The 27,507-nt window shown below is 36.7% G+C and overlaps 1 protein-coding gene across 1 annotated transcript; it reads left to right on the top strand.

Moving 5' to 3' along the window:
• Positions 1 to 831: 831 nt before the first annotated feature.
• On the top strand, positions 832 to 27,507 carry LOC129257792 (ATP-dependent RNA helicase DHX30-like). Its single transcript, XM_064097949.1, has 22 exons — positions 832 to 877; positions 2,252 to 2,538; positions 3,158 to 3,322; positions 4,136 to 4,392; positions 5,426 to 5,576; positions 5,921 to 6,104; positions 6,791 to 6,950; positions 8,697 to 8,928; positions 9,756 to 9,833; positions 10,711 to 10,781; positions 11,660 to 11,789; positions 12,454 to 12,577; positions 13,468 to 13,599; positions 14,676 to 14,814; positions 15,211 to 15,301; positions 16,328 to 16,484; positions 19,437 to 19,555; positions 20,960 to 21,060; positions 21,587 to 21,674; positions 22,519 to 22,624; positions 23,741 to 23,973; positions 25,986 to 27,507. Exons 1-22 carry the CDS (start codon positions 832 to 834, stop codon positions 26,118 to 26,120), a joined length of 3,186 nt encoding a protein of 1,061 aa, XP_063954019.1. The 3' UTR covers positions 26,121 to 27,507.

The following is a 27,507-nucleotide window of genomic DNA, read 5'->3' on the forward strand; positions in this document are numbered from 1 at the left end:
CATTAAAAATAATGTGGTTGTGTATAGTCTTATTAGTTATAGACTGTATTGGAAAATGTATGTAATCAAGTGAGTTTGCGCTTTTGCGTAGGTATTTTGAGTTAAGATTGAAATCTCATTTCCCCAGGTACTAGATTTAAAAAAATCTTAAAAATCTTGGCAAGTGTGCGTCCGGATATTAGAGAGATCCGGATAAGAGTAGGCCGGATAAAAGAGGTCGGACCCCGGGGGGGGGCACTCGACCAAAAAAAAGTAGTAGGTATGTGCCGCGGGCGAGACAAAAAATGGGAGCCTTGGAGCGGGCTTATCGTAAAAAGGAGGGTCCTCGGAACGGGCTTCGGAACTGCAAATGTTTGTGAAAACGGGGGTCCTTGGAACGGGTCGCCTGCGTGCGAGTGCGTATGCATCCCTATGGAACGTGCGTGCAGCTAGCCCGGCGGCACGACTACTGGGCGCGCTAGCGCAGAGCCGGTGGTCGGACAGCGCTCTGTGGCCGCTTTTCACCAAAATTGTGACCGGAACAGCGTAACGGAAAATATGCGAAGCTTTGGAGCGGATTTCTTCTTTTTTTCTCGATAAGAAGAAAATGCTATGCTTTGGAGCGGCTTTCTTTGTTCTTTTGCTCAATAAGACAAAAATGCTATGCCTTGGAACGGAAATTTGAGTGTAAAAATGGGGGTCCCCTCCGCGGCACATAACCACTATGCATTATATACTGAGTGCCCCCCCCCCCCCCCCCCCCCCCGGGGGTCGGACTGTATGTGCGACTTTTCCCCAAGTATTCACCAATTGGTGATATTTAAATGTCCATTTTGCTTCTCGTCGACAAACATGGAGCTAACCAGGCAGGAGGCTCCTATAACATTAACGTTAGAGAGTAAAAATTAGGTTTTCACTACTGTGTGCTTAGATATCTACCCTTCACGGAGCCAGGGATTGTACCCCTATCCTGTGCGCATATTGAGGTCAAAATTGAAATTTTCTCCACCCACCCCCCCCCAGATTTCTACTTTCCCTGTTAAAGATCTAGCCCTAATCATGTAAATGGGTTAGAACTTAATTTCCGACATTTATACAGTATTGATTTCATTTTTAGACAAATAGTCTATTCATTAAAAAACCAAGAAAAACATTATGAGTAGACATGAAAAAACTGGCCGTTGTTTACGTGGCCATCTTATTCTCCTTGTTAGAAGCTTAGCTACAAGATGCATATAGAGGGCGGCAGATATCTGCTACTGCAACAACAAAAAAAGGTGTTTGGGTGCAGCCCCCCTGGATCCACCAGAGCATCCACCCCCTATTGCAGTAATTGTTCAGGGAATGATTTGAAAAGCAAAATGGAGAAATAAAGAACAGGCCACCATACTTCTCACGGTCACATTATATCCAGGAGAAGAATAAATGTGAACATTTTAGTTAGTCAATTGATTCATTTCAAATGATGAGCAACTGTGCAGCCCACAAAGTGGAGAGATCCTTTGCTGTATGGACATTTTAAGTTAGCATTTTTTTTTTTTTGTTGAGCCAGGTAGATCAAAAACAGGTATTTTTTTAATCGGTAATGATTTATTTTACGATTATGAATAATTCTTTAAATTACTACCGGTAGTTCATTACAGGTGCAAGACTGCACTATTGGCAGTGCCCATTGCCATTATTGTTACGTGATGAAGCTTAGTGTTGTTAATGTTAAATCAAAAAGTAAAATATTCTCAACACATTAAAGAGAGTGATTGAGTTTCTTATCACACATGTTTATCATAGACTCCCACCTGCATAATGCAGGCCTTGTCTCCATTGGGTTAAAATCATTGAGAAGAGATTAAATGATATTTTCACCAATTGATATAGATATGACCTTAATTAGGATACTTGTTTTTGTTCGTTTGATCTTTCTGACATGATGATACCAAAATACCCAATCATAGATGATGAAAAGTGACCTACTTTTACCAACTTACAATCCATTAAAAAATAAAAAGAGAAGTTCTTACAACAAGCTACATAAATATGAATTAAGACAATTCTAAATCTGTCCTAAAGGAAAATACTAGTACATGTATTTTGACAGGTCACAGGAAGTGAGTCTAACAGCTGAGCCATCCTTGGTATGTACAAAACTAGTGTGTTTCAGGCAGCCCCTTCCTGGAGCTCCTTGGATAGGCTGCAAAGTTATTTAAAGTTTTCCAGAAACAGAACTGGTTACTTAATGAAGGCTATAATTTCTCTCATTTGTTTTTCTTAACAGGCAATGCAGGAATCAGTGAAGAACATCAGCTTTTGCTGAAGACATTCCCCAATCCCAAAGGAATCCTGAACAATGTGATCCTCAGCAAAGCGAAGTGCAGTTCTATCCAAGATGTCCTCACATACAGCACGCAGGATGTACCCGGAGCTGCCAAGAAGGGTGGTTCGGTCCTGAAGAAAAGCATCTTGGCTCTTAGCTGGCCTCAGGTCATGGAACTTGAAGGATTCGGTCGAAAGAAAAAGGATGCAGAACTTGTAGCAGCAGCACAGGCTTGTGCTAGATTAAAGGTATGTCAGACATACACATGTATAGGCCTACCCATCCAATACATTAATAAAGTCTTGCTTAAATTTTGTAATGAATCTATAATGTGAAGGATATTGGACTCTCAGTATTTAAATCTCCAAGGCCAGTAAAGGGGCATTGGGGCCAATCAAAAGGTAAGTGGCAGCTATGGCTTTTTATGCCCTTGATTTGTTCAAGTCCTGGGGCCTATTTCATAAACTTGTAATAACAAATTTGCATTAACAGTTAAAAGCTACTGAAATCCTTCAATCTGATTTGGCTGATCGAGTGATCTAATATTTGTATAGAAAATGTGCATTTGTATAACAAATCTTGATGAATTTTTACCCTGTTGTGTGCATTTTGTGGTATCTTATCCATGGTCTCTTGATTGGTGCTGTCAACAGCAGACTGGATGCTGTCTTTTATCATTTCTAACTGGACACAGCTTAGGTATGCATAATGAGAGGTATCTTACAAACTTACATTCCTGTGCACCAAGTTCATATCATTACCCATTGAAAGTTCATTTGATCTTCTGTGGAAGCTTCCAGTTATGGCTGCCATTAATTGCAGTGCTCTTAAGTCAAATACCCATCCTTCTTCCTTTCTTTTTGACAGGAGCTTGGCCTGATGGATGACAACAACAACCCTTTACTTCCAGACAGGGTGGTTTATAAGAAAGAAGATATCCGTAGCTTCCTGAGGAAACAAAATCAACCAGATATAATTGAGACGGATGAGAACATCAACAAGGAACTCTCCACCTTCTTGAAAACTCTACAGGTAAATGTTACCAAGATTTTTGCTACAGTCATACCAATGTAGCCGACTACAAACCAGCCAACGGTATGTCACTATGTCATTGGAATAATACATGATAGCTTTGGTTGGTATTGAGTAGGTTTCACTGTTGTGACTGTTTCCTTGTTCTATGTTTATTAATCCACGGTGTGTGTGTATATAACGGTCCTGTTTCACAAAGGATAGCGATTGATAACACACTTGATTTTCTCGATTGATTGTACATTGTAGTCATTCAGTTGTAAAGCTATTCTATGATGTTTGCTAAGCTTTGTGTTGCAGGCCCCTGATAAGACTTGTGAAAAAAACCAAGGACCTTTATACCACCGTTTGCGATGATGCAGTCTTCAGGTTTTCATTGATTCAATTCAAGATTGCATCAGTTGAACATTAAAGGATTTTACGGTCATTGCAGTTTCCTATGATTATTCATAATTGTTACATTGAATTATTTTAGGATTGTGATTAGATCTTTCACATACATCTGTTTAAAATAGCTTCAGTTATTTTTTTGTTTAATAAGCATAAGGTACAACATTGGTACTATTTCTTTAATAATAATGATAATATTTATCAGGCACTTTATACAGGTGTTTCAAAGCGCAACACTGACACTGATCTCCAAACTTTGTTTAAGACGTCTGTATATTGTAGTTCTTTAGTTGTAAATTGACAAATTATAGTAACTATCAAAATATATCAGAGACAAAGCATGAATTATCATTGTGGTGATGATGACAATAAATCAGACCAAATGTGAGGAGTCTCACAATTTCTCCTTTTTTTCCCCCTCAGGACCAAGATAAGAAGAAGTCTGAGGATGACAGGCAAGCCCAGGAAGATCATTCATTCTACTCAATGCTCATGTCGGAGGAGGAGATGCCGGAGAGGGTAATGGACATCATCTCTGACAGACCTTACCAGCATCTTTCAAGATCCAAGAGGGATGTTAGGAATGGTGTTTTACTGCAGAGGCTTATCAACCAAAGAAACAATCCCGATGTTGCTGAAATACAAAAGAAAGTGCAGACCCTGCCCATCATAAATATGAGGTGATTTACCATTTTTATTGTGTCTGGATTTTGATGTTTTAATGTGTGTGAAGCAAAAATATGAAGGAGGAGTAAGAGAAGGAGAAGAAGAGGGAGAGGGAGGAAGAATACTTGCATATGTAGCACTTTTCAATACTTTATCAGAAGTCTCGAAGTACCCTTCAAGAATGTATCATCACAACAACTTTAATCCTAAGAACACTTTGGGGGGCTTTTACTTTTAAGTCTTGCATAACTTTTGAGATCAAATTGGGACCCCCGGGTATGCGGTTCTGAAATTACGCAACATTTTGTAAGTGCATGCAGACCCAAAATTGCTCAAAAACATGAATTTGTGTACAAATCCAATGCAAGTAGTGTTTTTAGCCAATATTCATAAATGTATCATTAATTTTCATTTTACTGATTAAAATAAATTAATTCCATCTTATTTATGGTCAAAATAAAGTCCTTGACAATTCCCGTTGAAAAAACAATAAAAAACAAAAAGTAAAAAACAAAGAAATACATAAGTATTTTAGGGGCATCATTTAGTTAAATAATAAATTAGCAATGAGATTTTTCGCATATTTTTATTTATCTTAGAGTTTTGTAGATTATACCATGGGAAATGCGTGTGCCAATTTTTGTTGTGATCACACGATCAACGGCTGACATCATAAGGGGGGGGGGGCTGAATCAGCCCCCCCTCCCCCACAGTCTTCTTAGGTGTCGAAATAGCCCACTCTATTTAGGGTAAATGGCTGACGTTGTAATTTGCAGCTGAAAACCAATCATGCATCATATATAACTCCAGTGTATGAAAATTTAGATCAGTTCTTCAAGCACCCTTGTAACAAAAAGGGCATGATATATTGAAATGTCAAAGATTATATGAAAAATCTGCTCTTGACCAATAAAATTCTTCATTATCTATTATTTCAGTCACTATTCAACAGTTATTCCAGTTATGAATAAAAAAAAGCTTGTGAGTTTTAAATGTACATGTAGCTCAGAAATATTTAAATCCACAATTTTTTTCTTCCTTTTACAGAGAGGAGATATTATCTCTGATAAATGCCAACCAAGTAGTGGTTCTGTGTGGAGAAACGGGCTGTGGGAAGACTACCCAGATGCCTCAGTTCATCTTAGATGATTGGATTCAACAGGATAGGGGATCACAGTGCAATATAGTCATAACTCAAGTATGTACATGAAGGGTTTATAGTACACAAACTATGCACATTATTGAGGGCGTTAGTAAGAATTACACACATGGGGTAGCTATCGGATAGTTCTTACACACCAGGGGAATAGCTGAGGGTGTTTGGATTTTTTCAAATGTAACAAGTGTGTGTTATTATTCTAATGCCTGAAAAAAGTTATTTATATTATGTTTTAGAAGAAAGTGGTGTGGATCCTTGTTATTTTATCAACCTTCCTCATCTCAAAGTCATGATGTATTGTTGCATAGAAAGAGTACAAAATTTTAGATAGAGATTCTTTAAAATGGTAAGCCTTATAGAACTTGTTTGTGCCATTTTTCTAGCCAAGGAGAATAAGTGCAATATCGACGGCGGAGAGGATCGCATTAGAAAGAGGTGAACAAATGGGCAAAACAATCGGCTACCAGATCAGACTCCATCGAAGAATGCCTGAGAATCATGGGTGTATGTTGGTCTGTACCACTGGTATCCTACTAAAAAAATTGCAACAAAACCCAGATTTGACAGGTGAGAGAATACAAGTGATAATAGATTTTGATTTTGTTCATATAAACGGGTGACTTGCATTTAAAACAATGGAGCTGAATACTGAAATGTGCTGAGTTCAATCAAAGCTTTGGTGAAGGGTCAGCACTAGCGTACCTACGGGGGGGGGGGGGGCAGAGGGGCAGTCTGCCCCCCCTGACGAGCCACCACCCATGCATGTATCCCTGCCCCCCCTGACGAGCTAGAAAGACCTTTTTGCCCCCCCTGACGAAAATCCTGGAAAATCCTAGGTACGCCACTGAGGGTCAGTAATATAAATTGTACTCCACTATCATTCCAATCATTATGATATAATTATTATAATACACTTATAATCAATATAAGAGTAGTGGCCATTACATTTTTTTTTTAAACCATTCAAATTCAAATTTGGTATTGTGGTGTATCTAGCACCCTCTCTTGGATATGTTTTTTTAAGGGCTTCTTTGGCGCTTATCTCACAAATTTAGTGATTGGATATCAGAAAACTGCAGATAAATATTTATATCCTTAGATTTTCAGTCCATTCCATGCTTTGGAATTTTTTTATATAAAAAAAAATTACAAGCACGCAGTGATTTCATTTTGGTCGGGCTCCCAATGAAAATAGTTTTTCATGTCAAATCGCAAAATCCATCCAAGGTCAAAGAGTTAAATTGTTCTTGTAGGTATCAGTCATGTGATTGTGGATGAGGTTCATGAGCGGGATGTCAACACAGACTTCCTTCTTGTTCTGTTAAAGAACGCTCTTGAAAGGAACAAGAATGTCAAGCTAATCCTCATGAGTGCTTCCATCAACCCTGGATTGTTCTCAAAATATTTCAACAAGTGAGTAGATTGGCTTGAATACTTTGTCAGGAGCTTCTATTGTAATTCTTGTACGGTTTTGGCTCATGTTGTGAACAGTTGAAACCAGTTAGGATTATGTGGAGTTATGTGGAGTGTTATGGCCCAGTGGATTAGTCTTCTGACTTTGAAACAGAGGGTCATGGGTTCGAATCCCAGCCATGGCGTAATTTCCGTCAGCAAGAAATTTATCCACATTGTGCTGCACTCCACCCAGGTGAGGTGAATGGGTACCCGGTAGGAAGAAATTCCTTGAATGCTTGAGCGCCTAGGCAGCCCAGCTAAAGCCGGGGTAATAGCAGGGCCTGCTGGGAGAACAGTTTTCAGAACTGAAGTGGCTTCCTTGGGCAAATATACCTATATTATTATTATTATTATTATGATTTCCACTTATCAAACTTAATTTAGTAATAATAAGTGAATTAGTACTTGTTCATATTGAGCAGTCTTGTGTTAGTAAACATTCTTGATAATTTGTTTTCTGCTTTTCCATTGTAACAGGGCAACTACACAGTAGGTGTACTTTAAGTCCATTGTTGAAAGAAATTGAAAAAAAATTACAGAAGCATAATAATGTCATAATGTCATAATAGTTGGATGTAAAATCGCGAAAGTTGGGGCATTTTGAAGTTGTACTAAATTTTACAAACCTAAGTAGTGGGCAATTGAGGGAACTGGTAATGTTACAATCACCCTCCCTTTTATATTTTCTCGTTTGGAATATGAAACAGCACACTTTCCACTCCCAAATGATCCTTCCCATTTAATTATTGTTTATGATTTTGTTTACTTGATCCCTTAGTGCACATTCCAGAAACCATGTCACACTTTCCCCAATCCCCTAACCTCAATGAGCTATGTAGCCAAAAAGACCATGGGGTGTATCATACAGATTTAAGTATGATTTCGAGTCGCACTTAAATGCTGACGCGTATATGTTACACAATTCACAATCTTATCGATTTATACACAGTAGTGCGCGTCCTCTTGGCATGATCTGACCAATGCGGTCGTGCCTTGAAACTAAGTCATATCAAAATCTTTGTGAAACACCCCCCAGGTGGGTGTTTCATGAAGGAGTTTGTAACTTACAAGCAACTTTACGAATGACTCGTGATCCTTTCTTGTGGTTAATGATACACACCAGATTTTATCTATGATGATGCAATATCTAAGAAGCAGTCACTAGTCGTTCATAAAGTCACTTGTAATTTACGAATAGCCTTGTGAAACACCCACCTGATAGCTGCTAATATGAAGGCTGTGTAACTTGCCAAGTTCTGGCTATATATGTGATATTCATTTTTACATGTGGACACAAAAGAAAAAGTTTGCAGTGATTAATAATATAGGGTATTTATATTGCGCACATATCCACCTTGTTAGGTGCTCAAGGCGCTCCTATATTACCCGGCTAAGCTAGGCGTTCATAGCGCACACAGCTTTTTAAGGAATTACTTCCTACCGGTACCCATTTACCTCACCTGGGTTGAGTGCAGCACAGTGTGGATCAGTTTCTTGCTGAAGGAAATTACGCCATGGCTGGGATTCGAACCCACGACCCTCTGTTTCAAAGTCCGCAGACTAATCCACTGGGCCACAACGCTCCACATTAACATTCATCTCATTCATTCAGTCCGTGTCAATGTCATTCTAGCCTTTTTAGGTGTGTTTTTATCGGAGGATGTGATGTGACAAATGTCTTTCAATGTCCATCCTATTCTTTAGCTGCCCCATGATCAATGTTCCAGGATTCATGTATCCTGTCAAAGAATACTTCCTTCCTGAAGCTTTAGCAGACCTGGGTATCAATCCCAACAAACACAAGAGCCCGCTCTTTGAGGAGGGATCCACCGCCAAGGAACAGTCCAAGAAGAGGAAGAAGAATCGGAAAGCGCCACCAACTAACGTTGACCTTGTGGTAGAGGTCGTCAAAGCCATAGACAAGAAAAAGCCACTGGTGAGTTGTTAGTTTGGTTGGGGAATTTGAGAAAATTTTCTCAAAATCTCAATATCTCTCAAATTTCAATATCTCTCTGTAATAGGAACAAACCCAGCTGTATTTAGAGAGGCCGCACTGCCATTCATCCGCGCGATGCGGCCTCCTGTTGGGTCTCTTATGCTGTAAACCAAGAGGCAGTTTTTACTTGCACGGTGCACATTCACTTTTAATGTATATAAGTGAAATTTCAAATGACTTCACCATGGCACCTCGCACTGATACACAGAATGTTTTCATCCAGGGATAGCTTTAAAGCTGCTGTAAGGGATTACTATTCAAGGATTCTAGGGCAATTGTCAGTCTCTTCTGGGGCATGTAGCAGAATGAGTTGGAATCAAATGTATCTCCAAAAATCAATAACAACTTGAGTTTCCATCCTTGATTATTACCATCTTTACCACAATATTCTTTTTATTTCAAAAGTGATTACCTGATGCTTAATGTTCCTTCATTATATGAAAGACTATATTCATATTTTTTTTTAAAGATAATATTTTGCTTGAACTTTGAAATAGTCTTGCTACTTCATCCAATCGAATTTTTAATAGCTGATTAAATTTTTTCAATTTCCTATTTAATATATTTATACTAATATATCACAGTTGTAATTTGCCTTCTGTTGCCATAACAATGCAACTGGTAGTAATGTTAATGTCTCACAAACCAGCCATATTCTTTCTTATGTGTCTGAACTGATATATTGTTATTGTTGCATTCAGTTGCCATAGCAATGTCTTTCCTGGAGGATGTTACTGTCATGAACTTATTCTTTCTTTTGATACCAGGGTGCTATACTTTGCTTCCTTCCTGGTTGGCAAGACATCAGGAGTGTTTATGACAAATTACGGGAGGCATGGGGCCAGGTGAGACGCTATAGCCCCATCTTATAAAGAGTTGCGATCAACCTCAATTATATAGAAATTCATCAATGTCATAATTCTTCCTCCCAGAAATTTTCACGATGTCCTTGGTAAACAAATGGGAGCATATTAAATTGCCAAGAACACAATAAATACATAAAAATACATCATATCTAGAAAAAGTTTTGAATAAGCATAAATTTTATATGTTGACAGTGTTGGCTTTCCATAATTGTGATTGATCGGATCATTCACAACTCTTTGTAAGTCGGGGCCAGAATCATTCAGATGATTGAAAAGCAAGAAAGCCTAAGAAATGATGAACACATGCATATATTGATATTTTATTTATTGTTTGCCTGATAGTAGTTTATGCCTGATTGCCTGGATGGATTGTGCTATTGATGTAAATTAGCATTGGCGGTAGGAGGAAGGGACCTAAATAGTAATAGTAGTGTTGGTGGTGGCGATGCTGGTGTTAGTGGTGGCGATGCTGGTGTTGGTGGTGGCGGTGTTGGTGGTGGCGATGCTGGTGTTGGTGGTGGCGGTGTTGGTGGTGGCGATGCTGGTGTTGGTGGTGGTGGTGTTGGTGGTGGCGATGCTGGTGTTGGTGGTGGTGATGCTGGTTGTGGTGGTGTTGATGTTTTATTATTACTTCACTGAGTTGAAGATTTGACCTTAAGCCGTAACTAAACTGCTAAAGAGCAAAAACTACTTTATTGGCACATGGTGAGATTTTCACTGTGATATTGAGTTATCAATCAACATGAAAAACTTTAATACAAGGAATTGTAGTTTTTAAAACAGGATCAGAAATACATTTTAAATGTGTGAAATATACAATAAATTAGCAAATTAAATGCTTTTGTTATTATTGCAGGACAGCAAGCATGAGATCTATCCAGTGCACTCTCATGTGACAGTCGACAATCAGCAAGCCATGTTTGATATGTAAGTTTACACACAACAGACTTATGGTTGGATATGACGAGATAAATACGTTTAGATTTCAGCCTAATTTTAGTACCTCCACAGTGTCCTGCAGGGTCATTATCGTTCACAACCCTTTCGCACAGTTATAGCTGAATGCATAATAGGCCTATTTGTGCATTTAAGTGTACTTAGTAATTAGTATAAATTAACTTCAAATGCAAGATAATTACATCTCATTTGTATTATTTTTGTTGTGATCAAATTTCAGGAAGCAGCCAGATATTATTTGCTGAAATGCTTGTAATTTGACTGAAAATCATCACTATATTTTCATTATTGTCCTGAGACGACTTTTTATCATGTTTTGGATACCCCCATTAATTTTACATCTTACATTGTTTTGCAACATATGTGCACTGAACTTATACCTGGAAAAGAGTGGGTAGGTGTAAAGAATTAAGACATCTATAAACTCCAGGAACTTGCTTGAATTTTGAATATTTTGCAGAAATACCAAGTACAGCTTTTCTATGTGAGTTATGGTTATTTTGATTAAATCAAAAGTGGCCAGAAGACTTCAAGCATTTTATATTTTAGTGCCATTTCATTACATAAATTTGTTATTCATGCGTTAAGCCCCATTAAATGTAACTTGCCAAAATGTATTAAATGTCATATGTAATGATTTGAATTCAATAACATTTATTTAGTCAAAAATTCTTTGAAAATAGAAAGAAAATGCAAAGATGACAAAGTTATATACAGACCAACAACAGCTAAAATTATTACCTGTAATTGTCATGTGGTAGAAAGTTTGATTATGTGAAAGAATCCTTGAAATGTTTAATGCTGTACTTCATCAAAGAAAATAATTTCAAAATCCATTTTTTTTTCAGACCACCAGTAGGTGTTAGGAAGGTTGTCCTGGCAACAAACGTGGCTGAAACATCAATCACGATCGGGGATGTAGTGTATGTTGTGAATACTGGAAATCACAAAGAAGAACGTTTTGATTCAGACTTGGGGGTAAGTTTAATCCAAGTTATATTTCCAACTATTAGTATAAGGGCATTTTTAAAAAATACCCAAATGTCCAAATCCCTTCAGATAGAACCTTCCTCAAATTATTTGTTTCTGTTTTGTTGTTCATTTGAAAAGCTATAGTACTCTCAGATTATTAATGAACGAGCAGTTCATGGAAGTATAAACCAATGAAGAAAAAGGGGGTCGAACTTACAGCATGGTCAATTATTTTGTGGAATTGCCCATTAATAACATTTTTACGATATTGTATTGTGTGACCAACTCTCTATTAGCAAAGCATTGCAACTGATGTGGTGGTAATTTAATGGGTAATAGTATAAGTTTTTGACTATATTAGATAATTTTGGTTAATCAGCCTTTTGGTCCATTTTTAAGTGTACAATTGGACTGTTAAGTTTTGTAGATTGCGTTGTGATGAACGTGCTTGCTCATTTCCGTCAAGAACATGCGATGACTACTAAGTTCTCATGGGGGGGATGGTCAGGAAGAATTTACTATGTGAGATTAGCTCTTTCCCATGTGAGATCAGTCCAATAATATGGCTCTTTTGGCTTTATCAGGGTTAGTCATATTTAATTTTTCAATAGTTAACTAGTTACCTTCTTCATGATTTAGCAAGTTTTTCTCTGATATACTTTAATTATAGGTCTCTTGTCTAGACCTTCACTGGACTTCAAAGGCCAACATTAAGCAGAGGAAAGGGAGAGCAGGACGCCGACAACCTGGTGAATGCTTCCATCTATTTGATGAAGATGTCTACAAAAAGATGAGTAAGTTGGGAATAGGAAATGGCATGCATCTAATTCTTTTCCTAAAAATAATTTTAGGCCTTCTTCACCCGCCATACGTCGTTGCAAGAAGCAGTGTATTTGAAAGTCATCCATCTGTCCTTCCTGTTATCGATCTTGCGATAACTAAAGAACCATTTGAGGGATGAACTTGTCAGAAGTATCAGAAAGAAATGATCTGAATAGATTTGGTGATATGAGGGTCAATGTTCAAAGCTCAGAGGGGTCATTTTATATACATTGGAATATTTTGTTCTCACTACATGTATAAGTAGTTCAAAGGATCAACTTCATACTTTATTCATGGATGTATATTGGAGGAACGATTATCTATATAGATTTGGGGTCATAAGTTGCAGATGCATATCAGAAAATATCCTGTTCTCAGGATAACGAAAGAGCTGTTGAACGTACCAACTTATAACTTGGTTTATGTATGCAAATTTTGAGACTGACAGTTATTTGATTAGATTTTATGGTCTAGAGGTGAAAGGTCATATTTGGTGATTTTAGATGGTGGATGTGTATTATGTATTTCTAAGCCGACAGTGGCAGAGGCTTGAAGTTCAACTGTGTGCATCCGAGAATCCATCTAGTGTTCACATTCATTTTACTATCATCAATAATGCATGAATTATTTATATGCCAGCCAGTTGTGATAATAGTAACTTTAATTTGAAGACAAGGTTAATAATGCAAGAATTTGAAATCAGTTTGTAAAGACAGAACTTGTTGAAAGGAATGATAAGTGAAACTATTATCAGTAAACAATATAATTTTGTGTAATTCATTGATTACAAAAATATGACATACATTCACCTTATGTTCCGATAGAATTCAATATCTGATTCCCATGCTGTATTATATTTCAGGTCAATTTCAGACAGCTGAAATTCTTCGGATACCATTAGAGCAGATAGTAGTCCAAGCCAAGGTTCATGATGATGGTGTTTCAGCAGAGAAGTTCCTTGCGCAAGCCATAGAACCACCCCCGTCACAAGCAGGTAAAACCGCTCAATCCAGGGTGGGTGTTTTCTAAAGCTGTTCGTAAAGTTACGCATAAATTTTACACATGACTGGAACTTGTTCTTAGGTACTAAGTCATCTACGTAGGAATGTCATTTAGCACAAGAAAGGGTCACCAGTCACGAGTCAAGTAATTCATAACTTACAAACAGCTTTATGAAACACCCATCAGATGGCTGTTTCAGTTATGCATTAATTTTTCCAAAGGACTGGAAAATGTTCTTGTGCTCAATTTGATGCCCACAAAATTTCCCGGTGTTTCAACAAAGTGGGACTTGATTTCTTGACAAGTGATAACCTTTGCAATCAATTTTTTGTTTTAACACCAAGAATTTTGATTGACAAAGATCACATTTATAAATCATGGATAAGTGGACACACCGCTCTATGGAGCAGCCTCCTGTGTATTATTAGGAAGGGATAAAAAAAAATAATAAATGTTTGTTATTTCAGTCATATTCTTTTCATAGAAAGACCTATTAATGCTTCACTGACCAAACAAGTTCAACTGAAATTTAATATACAGAGACAAGTGCCAAAGCAGATATGATTATCCCTGTCAAGTGGAACTATTTTCTTGATTAGTTAAACTCATAATTTTGATATATGTTATATCCATCGCATATTTGATTGCTTCAAATATCAGGTCAAAGTCATCTCTTGAAATGACCGTGGAATATGAAATGACTTTGAGGCTCAGATGTACTGGAATTGAAAACATCTAGTAACATTTAACCTTACATAATGATTTTGCCTTGTCCATAACTTGATGTGTAATTCAAGCATTGAGCTATGTGTGATTTCTGAATGCCACGGTTCTATATGTTTGACTTGTGCCATAGATGTTCTGCAAGACTTGGTCTCCTCTTTTGGGCGTCATCCAATGTCCATTAGTGAATACCATGTTGTCCGGTGTCGAGTGCTTTTGGTATACTGCAAGACTTGGCCATCTTAGATGAGAGGGAGGGACTGTTAGCTATTTGAAGGAAGATCTCCCCATTTGGATTGATCCAGTGTCCATTAGTGAATACCATGTTTCTTTCTCTCTGTCCAGTGTCTAGTGCCATAGATCTCCTTCAAGACCTGACCATCCTGGATGAGAAGGAGGAACTGACAGCTCTCGGAAGGAAGATCTCTCGCTTTGGGTCTGATCCTAGGATTGCCAAAGCTGTCATCTATGCTGCCATTTTCAGGTAACGCCCCCTCCCCTTTTATTACCTCCATATTTTAGTAGAGCACTATCTGTCATTTTCATCAGCCGACCATCTAACTGAAATTGTAAAAGTCAAGTCCCTGATAACAAAATAAAAAAGTTAACAGTAATAGCAAGGACACTTGAACAAGAAGCTTATACAAGTAACGCACGTTTACGTCAACTGTAAAGTAAGGGGTTATTTTTATCACTGGTGTGCTAAATTTTTTGCTGAAATTTTGCTCGTGGCAATTTGTGTGTGGCAAAATTAGAATTTTGTGTTGAAATTAGGATTTTTCTCAGAAAATAGTAGGATTTGGGGTCCAATTACGTTGGCAGCTCTGTATGTATTTCAAATGGCTTATATTAGTTCTGTTTATCTATTCCCTCAATCCAGATGCGTGGATCCCATATTAACAATAGCAGCCAGCTTGTGCATAAGAGACCCTTTCAGAGAAAACCTGGATAATAGAAAGCTGATTATGGAGGTAAGGAATAATTGTTTCTGTTGTAAGGAAAGAGCTTGAATGGAATGGAGTTTAGTTGTACCTACGAAATGTAATCTACAATGTTTTATTTAGTGAAATTAACGTTTCTGGCAAATATTAGCTATTGTGTATTGTTCAGTTGATAATATCAGGTTCACAAAGTGAGAATTGAAGTCATAGCCCAGTTCTTTAATAAATAATGCTTGGTTGCATTTTTAATAACCCTCTCCTTGTATACTCCCATATAATAGCCTTGATTAATGACATGAATTGTTGTTGAAGTATTCATAATTCTAAGTTCAAGATTATTGAATTATTTTATGAATGCATTGAAATTGATGTGGCAAGAAGAAGAAATCTTGATTGGCACAGTCTGTTTCATATTTCTCCCTTTTAAGGGCTAGCTTTTACACAAGACAAAAGGTATGTTTACCCAATCTCAAATAAATGTTACTTCTGAATAAAAAGGTTTTGAGGAAAACAACCAATAGTAAGATAGGATTGCTAAGGTCTCATGATTTAAAAAACAACCAGGGTTCCGTAACACAAAGGTTAGTGATTAATTTTACGCTCGATTTTCACGATTAATTGTACATTATAGTTAATGCAATCAATCAGAGAAAAAATTAATTGCTAAGCTTTGTGTTACGAGCCCCAGAGTGCTTGAACATTCACCACAACAATAACAAAAATATAAAGTATTACAAAAATAACAAAATTAATTCGGAAATTAACTCTTGTGAATTTATGAAAAAAAATAAAACTTTGCATTTGATATTTGCTCAAATGGCACAATGGATTTATTTTTATTTTTCATAAAAATTTATTAATAAAGTATAGGAATGATCTGACCAACAAATTTTGCCCCAAACCTTCCATTAAAAAATTCTACCATTTTCATTTAGGGGTGAACATACATCCATTAATTGATAGAAAATGCAAGAGTTTTGTGGAGAAAGTGAGAGTTATCTTATGAGATTAGCTGTATTTTGTTATTTTTGTATGATATATATTTCTTTTTTATAGAAAATGCAAGAGTTTAGTGGAGACAGTGAGAGTGATCATCTGATGAGAGTAGCCATCTACCAAGGCTGGGAGGAGCAGAAGAAGTCTGGTGGTCAGAGTGCTTCAAGCTATGTTCAGTCCCATCAACTTTATCTTCCAACTCTTCAATTTATCAGAGGTATGCAGTATTATTCAACTCAATGGCACGTATGCTGAAGTACGGTTTAACTTTGGCCATGGTCTATCTTTGTGTTAAAATTATGGAAAGCCAAAAATGTCATGATAATAATAATAATTTTCCGCTTTAATAGCACTTAATACACCGGAACGATGTGTCTAAGCACTTTACAGATATATTATTACCCCGGTCATCGGATTCAATCAGTCAGTCGTCGGTGAGGCGCACAAAGTATTAGACAAGCTACATTGACTTTCACATCCTACCGGGTACCCATTTAGCATCTGGGTCGAGAGCGGCAAAGTGTGGATTCGAACACACGACCCTCTGTTTACAAGGCGAGAGTCAGAACCACTACACCATGGCTCCTAATTCTGTTAACATTGCATGTTTCTCATGTTCACTGTGCTCTTTCACCATGCTAGTATGGTGAAAACTAATTCAAACATCATTCCCAGACATTAATGAATGATCTGATTAACAGATGAGTTGAGAAAATTAAAATTGTACTGTTAAATATTTGTGTCACATTGGCTATCCATAGTTAACTGTCAACTTTAGACCAGAGTTTGATTTAAAGCTGAAATCAGAATACGGGCCAATGAAACCATGCTCCTGTCTTAGAAAGGATCACTTTCTTTCTTGCCTGCACAGCAGAGCGAGAATATAGGCGCTGCTTTTCTGACAGTATTGACGATGGCTTTTGATTTATCGAGATTAGAACCTATAACAAAGATGCTATCTTTTAAAGCAAATTTGTAATAAATAGTATAAGACTAATAAAAAACAGATTTCTTATAAAAAAACATTGTGTCAATGCAATTTAATTTGTAAGAAATCCAGACACATAACCATATTATTCAACATAAGTTACCTTTCCAATTCTGTCAGGTCAAATTTTATGAGCGAGTGTTAATGCAATAAGAAGCGTCTACCAGAAACTGAAAAGTCATCAAATAGTACGAGTGAAAGTAGAGCTATCAGTGTTAGTTGCGAGTCTCGTGTAAGAAACTCAGAAACTGAAAAGTCATCAAATAGTTACAAGTGAAAGTAGAGCTATCAGTGTTAGTTGCGAGTCTCGTGTAAGTTGTGGGGTGGTTAAATGAGCTATGGTAGTATGCAAAGAGGAAGGTCGTCATGTTCAATTAGTAACCAACACTAACACTCGGCATCAATTCCTTTAGGCGGCATTGGTACGGAGATTGCAAATTCCAAAAGATTTGATGAAGGATAATTGAGCGGTATTTACTGTGTATTCTATTGCCATGTTTGGAACATTGGCAATCGAGTGGTTGGGTGAGTTGAAGTGGATGACGTAGGGAAAGGTATTTTGATTATAAATGTAACCAGGCATCTACCCCTTAATATGACTACTGTGTCTTGCACCAAATACTTAAGCGAAAAAAATGACAAGACGATTGGACGTTGCTGATAGACCACAATTTAATCCGAGCTTTCGGCCTTAGGCCTTCTTCATGGGTTCTATGTTAACAAAAACAAACGAAACATATCAATAGTATAGAGGGAGCAACATATGGACATATAGGCATATACATGTACAAATATAATAACTGATATAACAACATATCAACAACAACGTCGTATATAATATATGCACACATGTATACATATACATACATACATACGTATCCACACATACATACGTATCCACACATACAAATATATATATACATATATATGTATCTTAATGGGGGGAAATTTTACCTGGGTCTTTGGGGTTTTTCGGGCTGATGTGTGCAGTGTCGTGTGTTTGGTTTCTGATGTGATATAATTGGCGTGACTTAAGTTCATTCAAGTGAAACGGAAAAGGTATACGGTCGAAGTGGATTATGGGTCATTGAACAATACACCGTTATCTCGTAAAATAAGATGTCCAAGTCTGTGAAATTCGAAAGGTTACATTATAAAAACAAATTATATACAGGCAAGTGACCAGATACGACTTCAAATTGTAATGCAGTACATTAATTGAAATATATATGTTCACAAAAAGCATCGATGATAACAATGTCTTGTCATTATCATACGAAATAGGTTTGATACGAATCAGGGTATAACTTAGTCGTAAATAGGTCATAAATTGGGACATATATATATATATAACGTAATATCGTTATATTATGTATCTTGTCACTGTGAGCTTTGTATCCCTGACGAAGACATGAGATTTGTGTTGAAAACTTGGAGTAAACTTTGTTGGAACTGCAATGCATAACTTCTTTGTCTCCTTTGTCTCATCTGTGTCCAACATGCGGAATGTAATATCGTTATATATATATATATATTTCATAGGCTATGTAGATTTGAATCAGTGATAGGTCAATACGCCATCACGTGACCATAGCTTCGAGGATCGCATTTGTTATATTGTAGGTTTTGACGTCACCTCAGTGAATGTAACTGCGTTGTATTGTCAATTGCGGCGTTATATTCACTAAGGTGACGTCACTCGCTGCTTACAAGTTGCGTAATCAGGTAGTTTGATGTACGCGCTGGTGTTAACGCGTCGATTGCATGAAGAACGCGCTTGATGTATTTTCCAAATTTTTTCTATTATGACGTAAATGGATCAGAGCTGCAGCAAGAATTTCGGGTAAATCAGAGAGCTAGATGATAAATGCAATCTCTGATGGCGAATCCACATAGACTATATAATATAACAGATATTGCCTGGTCTATCGTTTTAATTAATAACATTTCAACTCCCCTCCGAAGCTATATTTTTCCCTCGGGAGAATATTTTCCCTCAGCGCTGTGCGCTTCGGGTAAAATATAATCCCTTGGGAAAAATATAACTCCGTCGGGGAGAGGAAATGTTATATTCAAACTCTAGGTAGGTAATATCTGTATAATACATGTATATATATAAATAGTTATATTTTACAATCATAAAGCATCATTATTAATATGTTAATAAACTTGTGTTCCTAGGATTACGTAGGCAGTTTGCCAGCAATCTAGAAGATTCCGGGATGGTGATGATGTCTGATGAGTGCTTTGATTCTTCAGCTCGATGCAATGAGAATAGCGATGATCCAGAGCTTATCAAGGTGTGATTCATAGTCACTTTTTATTTTAAATTTTCCAATTACCACTGGCCAATTCCGTGCAGTGTGGTCAGTGTCTTCAGGAATCTATTCGTCCACTCTACAGTTATAACACTAATAATGATATCATATTTTACCCAGGGTAGCCCCTCCCATTCCGAAAACTGTTCTCCTAGTAGGCCCTGCTTAACATGATAATGTTATTATTACCCTGGCTTTAGCACAGCTACCTTGATTGGGCAATGGAGCATTTACCTCACCTGGGTTGAGTGCAGCACGATGTGGGTAAATTTCTCGCTGAAGGGGAAAAATGCCATGGCAGGGAATCGAACCCACGTCCAGAGGGAATGACGAGAGTCTTAAAGGTCAAGTCCACCCCAGAAAATTGTTGATTGAATCGATAGAGAAAATTTCATCGAAATCGGATGTAAATTAAGAACGTTATGACGTTTTTAAGTTTCGCTTATATTCCACAAAACAATTAAATGCACAACTCAGCGATATGCAATGAGAGAGTCGATGATGTCCATCACTCACTATTTCTTTTGTTTTTTATTGTTTGAATAATACAATATTTCAATTTTTAAAGATTTTACAATAAGGACCAACTTAACTTAACCATTAAGTGTTAAAATAATGGTAATTCCACATGTTCAGGGAGAAATAAAACTTTGTTTCACTTGACAAGGAGGAGAAAATTAGAATATTTCATATAATAAAATACAAAAGAAATAGTGAGTGGGTGACGTCATCAGTCTGCCAATTTGCATACCGACCAGGATGTGCATATAACTGTTTTTGTAAAATTAAGCAAAACTTTAAAATGTCATAACTTTCTTATTTTACATCCGATTTTGATGAAATTTTCAGTGGTTTGCTTGTTGGATTTTTCTCCTTTTTTTCAAATCAACTTTTTGTTGGGGTGGACTTGTCCTTTAACTACTAGACTATGACCCCCCCACAGGCCAACACTGATAAGAGAAATGAACTATGCCAGGAAAAAAATGGCAAACTGGCAATAATGAAATAAATCGATAGTATTTCAATGAAAGAGAAGAGTATATCTTTTGTTTTTCAAGAGGTGCAAATTGTGATCAGTCATGTTTGATTTATTATAAATCATTAGCTGCATTGATGCATCTTTTCGGAAATTTGTATCAAACGAAAGCATATCATCTCATCTCTCTAAAAAAAATGAAATGAATCATGATCACTGAAGCTTATCATGATCATTGAATCATTTTCAGTTTTGCTTCAATGATCACTAAGTAACAGATCTGGGGGTGCCAGAGATTTTTCATTTAAGTGGTCACTATAAGGATTTTAGTTAGCTTTAGCTTATATTTTTGTACCAAAGATATAGATGTTCTCTATTTGTTGTCAATTTCATTATTATTTGATTTTTAGGCTGTGATCTGTAGTGCTTTCTATCCTAACCTCCTCAAAGCAAGACTTGGCAAGCATGAGAAGGGGAAGCTAAGAACCAACAAATTAATCTTCAAAGACTTGTAAGTATTTCAAGCCAATACTACTGCTATTTATGGTTATATACCGGCCTTTATTAACTGTAGTATAACATCTTGGTGAATATCCAGGATGATGCCAAGGTGTATTCGATTTGAAGGAATGTGTGTATCTTAACCAATATTGTTGCAAAAGTAAGAGCTAAATTTATATTAGTCCTTATTTCATGACATCCAAAAATATTGGAACATATATGATATATTTATACTCCTGCTTGAGTTAAAGTTTTGAAAGAGATGGCATTTCAGTCATTACAGACAAAAGGTGGTATATTGATTACACTTTTGTCACCTTCGTGACTGATATTTTTCATAATTTATCATCTTATTTTGTTCAAATAGTCATTCAATTGCTTCTGGATTTTTTACTTCCTTTTTAACAACTTTCCATTTGGGTTTTAAAAGTAGGCTCATTGCATTGCTAATTAACGTTATACCAATATGACATTCGATCATTGTTACATACAACACAGCTCTTATGACATGATTTTTTTTTCCTTGACTTTTCCAGAGATTCCAACAATGTTCTGCTCCATCGGAGATCCGTCAACTGTGCAAAGAAAGATTTCAGGAGCAAATGGCTGACATACTTCTCAAAGGTTTGTCTCCAAAACACCAGTATATTATGGTATGATTGTGCTACTTCCTAATGACAGGAATTCTTTTTTCTTTCCTTATTCTGAACAGATGTTCTTATTGGACACTTGGTTGAGATTCAAACTTCTAGATTAGATATATACTTTAGAATTGTTTATACTTTTTGTCTTCCGACATCCTGCCCCTATTTTATTCTAAGATAACCGAATTATTTTTTAAGAAAGACCTGTATATTGCTATTACAGATGTAGCAGAAAACATTGGTCTGTCAGTAAAGGCGACCGCACACCTTACGACTGGTCTGCGACCCGATTTTAGAATAAAATGTAGTAGTATTTGATGCTAATATTAAGACTTGGAATATCTTACTGTATAATGTTCTAAATCATCGTACGAATACCTATGATCAAATTTGTGACTATGCTATCATCCTTCTTAGAATAAAAGCGAATTTGATATCTAGTCGTAATGACGTCATAGCAGTCGTACGATTGGCTACGATTTGAAACTAATTTGGACTTTACTCCAAAATAAGGGCTTGCAATCTTTCAAAATGGTTATAATATTATTATTTCAATTAATTTTAACCTCAAATAAAATGATATGTTCCATTTACATCTTCAAAAAATGAACAAAATGTGATTTGTTCCAAAATCGGGTCACAGACCAGTCGTAAGGTGTGCGGTCGCCTTAAAGCATAGGGAACTTTAGCTATTTGTTTAGATATACTCTATGCTAATAGTGAGAAGCATCCTGCTCTAACTATTTCTTTTGTACCATTGTGTTTTGTTTTGGTCAAGATGAGATGCCATTCAACAATCCTATGTATCTCAATTGTAATGACAGGTACGATCTGATGCAACCTTTGTTCGTGACTGCTCCGTCATCCATCCTATGGCTGTAATAGCGTTTGCTGGAAACACTCTCTATGTTGATAAACTAACCCAGAGAGGTATGTTGCTTCAACAAGTCATGATAACATCTGGCTCCATTTCATAAAAAAAGTTGATATGATAGCAAATTTTGCTGGAATGTCAACTATCATGACAACAGTGAAATTCTGCTTCTTGATTGGCTTTTCCAATTAAAGATGACATTATTTCAAGAGTTGGTATAATAGAAACTTTATATGAAGTGGGGCCCAAGGCCCCATCTTGTAAAACTTGTTATAATAACAAAATAATTTATGATAACAGATAAAAAGCTACTGAAATCCTTTAAATCTGATTGGTTGATAGTAAATTTGTTATTGAAATTGGCCATTTGTTATAACAACAAGTCTTTATAAAAACGGCACCCTGCTTTGCTCGTATATAATTCTATTTTCAATTTGTAAATCGAGGGGGGGGAAGCAATATCATTACAAAGTGAACATCATGCTCATCCAGAAAGCACATAAAAAAGGGTTGATTTTCACGATCAGGCAACATATGCGCATACAGTGAAAAAGGGTATCAAAATCACCAAAATAAAAAAAAGCAGACATACTTTTCGACAGCCTATGCACATATGGCATTTGGAAATGGTATATATTGCAACCTATCATGAAAATAGATTATTTGGGATATTATTGAGGATTGAGGGCAACATGACATGAAGTTGCGCTGTGAGATTGAAGCAAGATAACCTGTTAGGGTCTTCTTTGAAAATTCATGGGCACCCATGGTGTCCAATGGGTAATGACAGTTCCCAAATGGTAAATCTGTGACAAACCTTAAACTAAAAACATAAATTTTATAATAATAATAACAATACTATAACAATAATGATATGATAATAATAACGTAATAATGACAACAACAGCAGCAGCAGTATATTTACTCTAGGTAGCCACTACAGTTCCAAAACTGGTCTCCCAGCGGGCCCTGCTATTATTATTATTACCTCGGCTTTAGCTCGGCTACCTATGCGCTCAAGCAGTCACAGAATTCTTCTACCAGGTACCCATTCATCTCACCTGGGTTGAGTGCAGCACAATGTGGGTAAATTTCTTGCTGACCATTGTATTGATATTATATCATTTTGAAAAATATACAGCAACTTTTGCTTTCTGGTTGTATTTCAATAGAGAAGAAAGAGATTGTTGTAGAAAATGGTGGTGTCAACGTTGCCTCCCTTGTGAAGCTGGTGATTGATGACGAGCAGGTTTCACAAGAGAGTGGCGGAGATGAGTTCAGCCCATGGGAAGGCTTACCGATCACATTCTATATGACGAAGGACACTGCAGTCTATACTATGGCCTTCATGAGAGCAATGAAACAAATGATTGAAGAATGTCTCACAGAGGAAGCCCTCATACCGGTGAGTACTTTGCTTTGTAGATCATCCAATGCAATTGCTTTCTATTCATCCCAACTAGAAATCCATGAACATTCACAAAATTTTGTAATGTAATAACCACTAATAATATTAATGATAATAATAGGCATTTATGTAGTGCCATCTAGCTAGAAATAATCTATTCCAAGGCGCACTATTATTATTATTACCCTGGCTTTGGCTCAAGCTGCCTTCCAGCACTCAGTGCATTCAATGAATTAATCCTACCGAGTACCTATTCACCTCACCTGGGTTGAGTGAAACATGATGTGTTTCAATAAGATTCTTGCTCAAGGAAAACATGACATGGCTGGGATTTAAACCCACTTCCCTCTGGTTGAAAGATGAGTCTTAACACCAGACCATGACGACTGCTCCGCAGTTTGTACACTGTACTAAATATTCATTACATCTGAAATGTTGAGGGCGATCTGCAACTTTTTGTTCTAAACTGAATTGAAGAACTTTTCATTTTATTGACTAAGGTGAACATTTTTTTGGATTACACATTTAATAGCATTCCAGGATTAGAAGCAACATAGGGCAAATGCTTAAAGGGGAATGAAACCTTTGGAATAAGTAGGCTTTTGTCGAAACAGAAAAATCAAAGAAACAGATCAATGAAAGTTTTTGAGAAAAATCGGACAAACAATGCGAAAGTTATGAGCATTTGAATATTGCAATCACTAATGCTATGGAGATCCTCCCATTGGCAATGCGACAAGGATGTGTGATGTCACATGTGAACAACTTTCCCTTTGATGGACTATAAAATACCCCCCAAATGTCTCTTTTTGCTTTTTCTTATGGTGATACAAACTCTTTATCCATGATGTATTGTTTAAAAATCTGTATTACATGCCCTCCTATAGAAGGAACACATGATCTACTGATAAATGTGATAAAAGAGGCAATATAAGTGAAATATATACTAAAGTAATGGGGGGAGTTGTTCACAGGTGACATCACACATCTTTGTCGCATTGCCAATATGAGGATCTCTATAGCATTAGTGATTGCAATATTCAAATGCTCATAACTTTCTCATTGTTCGTCCAATTTTTTCAAACTTTTGCTGATCTGTTTCTTTGATTTTCTGTTTTCACACAAGCTATTTTGTTCTAAAGGTTTCATTCTCCTTTAAGATATATGCACATAATCCACCATATTTGGGACATTTCTTTGTCTGTGTTTTTTAGTTCATTCGTAAAAGAATTATAGTGTTCTCAAGTTATCAGGGCTTTAGCAGAGCTGCCAACCATTGTTTTGGCCATAATTATTACCGTTTTGCAATAAAAATTATGGTATTACTTTTTTCTTCATGAAATTTGATTTTCTTTTTCAATTTTTTTATCCTATTGAAAAAAATTGTCTCTAAATGTTTCTATTTTCATAAAATATACACAAGTTTAGGTAATTGTATGAATGTAATTTCAGGTACCGGTAACTAGATCAAAGGTCAAAGATCATTTACGGGTCAATATTTCAAAATACAGTTTTAAAGGCTCGCTGAATCCAGTTTCTTGTTCCCAGAGGTTGGCAGGTCTTGTTTGAATGGTCGTGTTGAGAATTTTTTTTTTTCGTTGGAAATTCCCTTTTTGGGGCATTAAGATTCCTTTTGGGGGGGGTTACACGAGGTTGACTGCTCTACTTTAGCAGTTTTTTAATTGAAATAAGAATTGAGAAGAAAGGGGATCAGACTTACAAGAGAGTTGATTATTTTATGGAATTGCCATTTAATATGAATTCAGATAATGCATTCAATATCTAATCATACAAATGTTCCTGATTTATGATGCATTGTAGATAGTTCCCAGTCTTGGATTTTTATCATGATATTGATAGATGATATAATTATATGATTAGTTTCTTTCATTATCATTCTACCCATTTGTATTTCAAAAGCGCAAGGAGACTTAAATTGTAATTTATGTGATATAAAAACTGATGATTGTTAATATCATTCCACTTCTATCCTCAATCTTTTTTAATAGTCTGGGACCACCCTCGAGAAACACTCTGCCGTACTCGGTCTATTCGGTAAGCTACTTGGTACCCAAGTCCTGCACTCCCAACAAGGTCAGCAAGCTGAACAGGGTGAGAAGGAGCAATCCACATCAGGATCCTGAAGCAAGTATTAGGTATTGACCAGATCAGTCACCGGGGATGGCTCAGAGAGTCTTCACAAGATCTTGTGGATATCCTTGAAAGAAATTCTATGAAGTGCTTGTGCACTGTAAAAGGCTTCCTGGCTTATGAAAGCTTATGGGTAATGCCCCCCATAGTCCTTTACAGTGCATAGAGATGTTATGATAGCGTGATATGTGTTATGCAAGAACAGATTATTATTATGATATAGAGGGAAAGGAAGGAAAGTCTCATAGATGGTAGGATGCCTTCTGGCATTAAAGTCCTACTTTCTGAAGGAAGGGTTAATGCCAAAAGAAAACATGTTTGGATGTATGGAGGTAGAGGAAAATGTCAAACATTTTCAGGGCCTCCATATGTTGTCTTCCACCAGCATGGAGAAGTTGAAGTTCTCATGTGAAGACTCTGTTTTGTTTGATAATGAGTAATAACTCATGAAGGCTATTGGATTAAACTATATACAAATAATGCACGTAAGCGCGTGCATGCAGGGCCAAATAATGAACGATGTGCGAGAAGAGCCAATGGATATACTGCATCGTGGTCCGTAGGACTGAGTGCGGTATATCCATTTGGCGAGTCGAGCACAGAGGTTTAGGTCCTCTATGCACAAGAATGTGTATATTGGTTGTGTTATACAACCCCCCACCCACCCGTGTTACTGAGTTGCCCCGAATGCTATATTTGATCTAAATTCTAGATAATTCCAGAACTCGCACTATCCTGCATTCTGACGTCAGAATGCAGGATAGTGCATTTGGTATGACGTCAGAGTGCAGGATAGTGCATTTGGTATGACGTCGGAGTGCAGGATAGTGCATTTTGGATGCAATAGTGCAATTCGCTGAATATCATGTGATCCAATTTGGACCAATCAGATTACAGAACATCTTGGGAGTTACTTAATTACCACTGACGCAGTATGGGTCCAGCTGTGTATAGACAGATACAGTATGTGGTCTGATAATTGCATCCTAAGCTGTAGATACCAAGATAATTATGCTGCATTGTTGTATAGTGCTTGCTGCATGTTAAATGCTATATTAACAACTATTATAACTATAATTAACTGTAAGTTGTAGCAAGAACATACTGCAAGCAAATCTTGTCTCCAAAGCTCACTTTGAAATTTAGGTCTGACTCTCATTATTTTATGAAAGCTGGAGAAACTTAGATAGATAAATGACTAAAAAACATAAACAATGAGTGTACAAATCTCCATGTGTCGTAGTTTGACAGCTAAATTGTGCATTGGATTGCATAAGTATTTTCGCATGGTAAAATTTCACATAAATAGTAATGAAACTTAGTATAAGGCAACATTTAATAGTGAGATAAATTAATTCAAATTAAAAAGGAATGTTAGAG

Source organism: Lytechinus pictus, chromosome 3 (genome assembly GCF_037042905.1).
Source record: "Lytechinus pictus isolate F3 Inbred chromosome 3, Lp3.0, whole genome shotgun sequence".
NCBI classification, from domain to species: Eukaryota; Metazoa; Echinodermata; class Echinoidea; order Temnopleuroida; family Toxopneustidae; genus Lytechinus; species Lytechinus pictus.

What these genes read in the sequence shown, in the direction of transcription:
- LOC129257792 (XM_064097949.1), top strand. Translation starts at nt 832, where the DNA reads ATGGAGCTAACCAGGCAGGAGGCTCCTATAACATTAACGTTAGAGA. An exon ending in ACAAAACCCAGATTTGACAG is followed by an intron (nt 6,105 to 6,790) that starts GTGAGAGAATAC and finishes TTGTTCTTGTAG; the next exon opens with GTATCAGTCATGTGATTGTG. An exon ending in GTTTTGATTCAGACTTGGGG is followed by an intron (nt 11,790 to 12,453) that starts GTAAGTTTAATC and finishes CTTTAATTATAG; the next exon opens with GTCTCTTGTCTAGACCTTCA.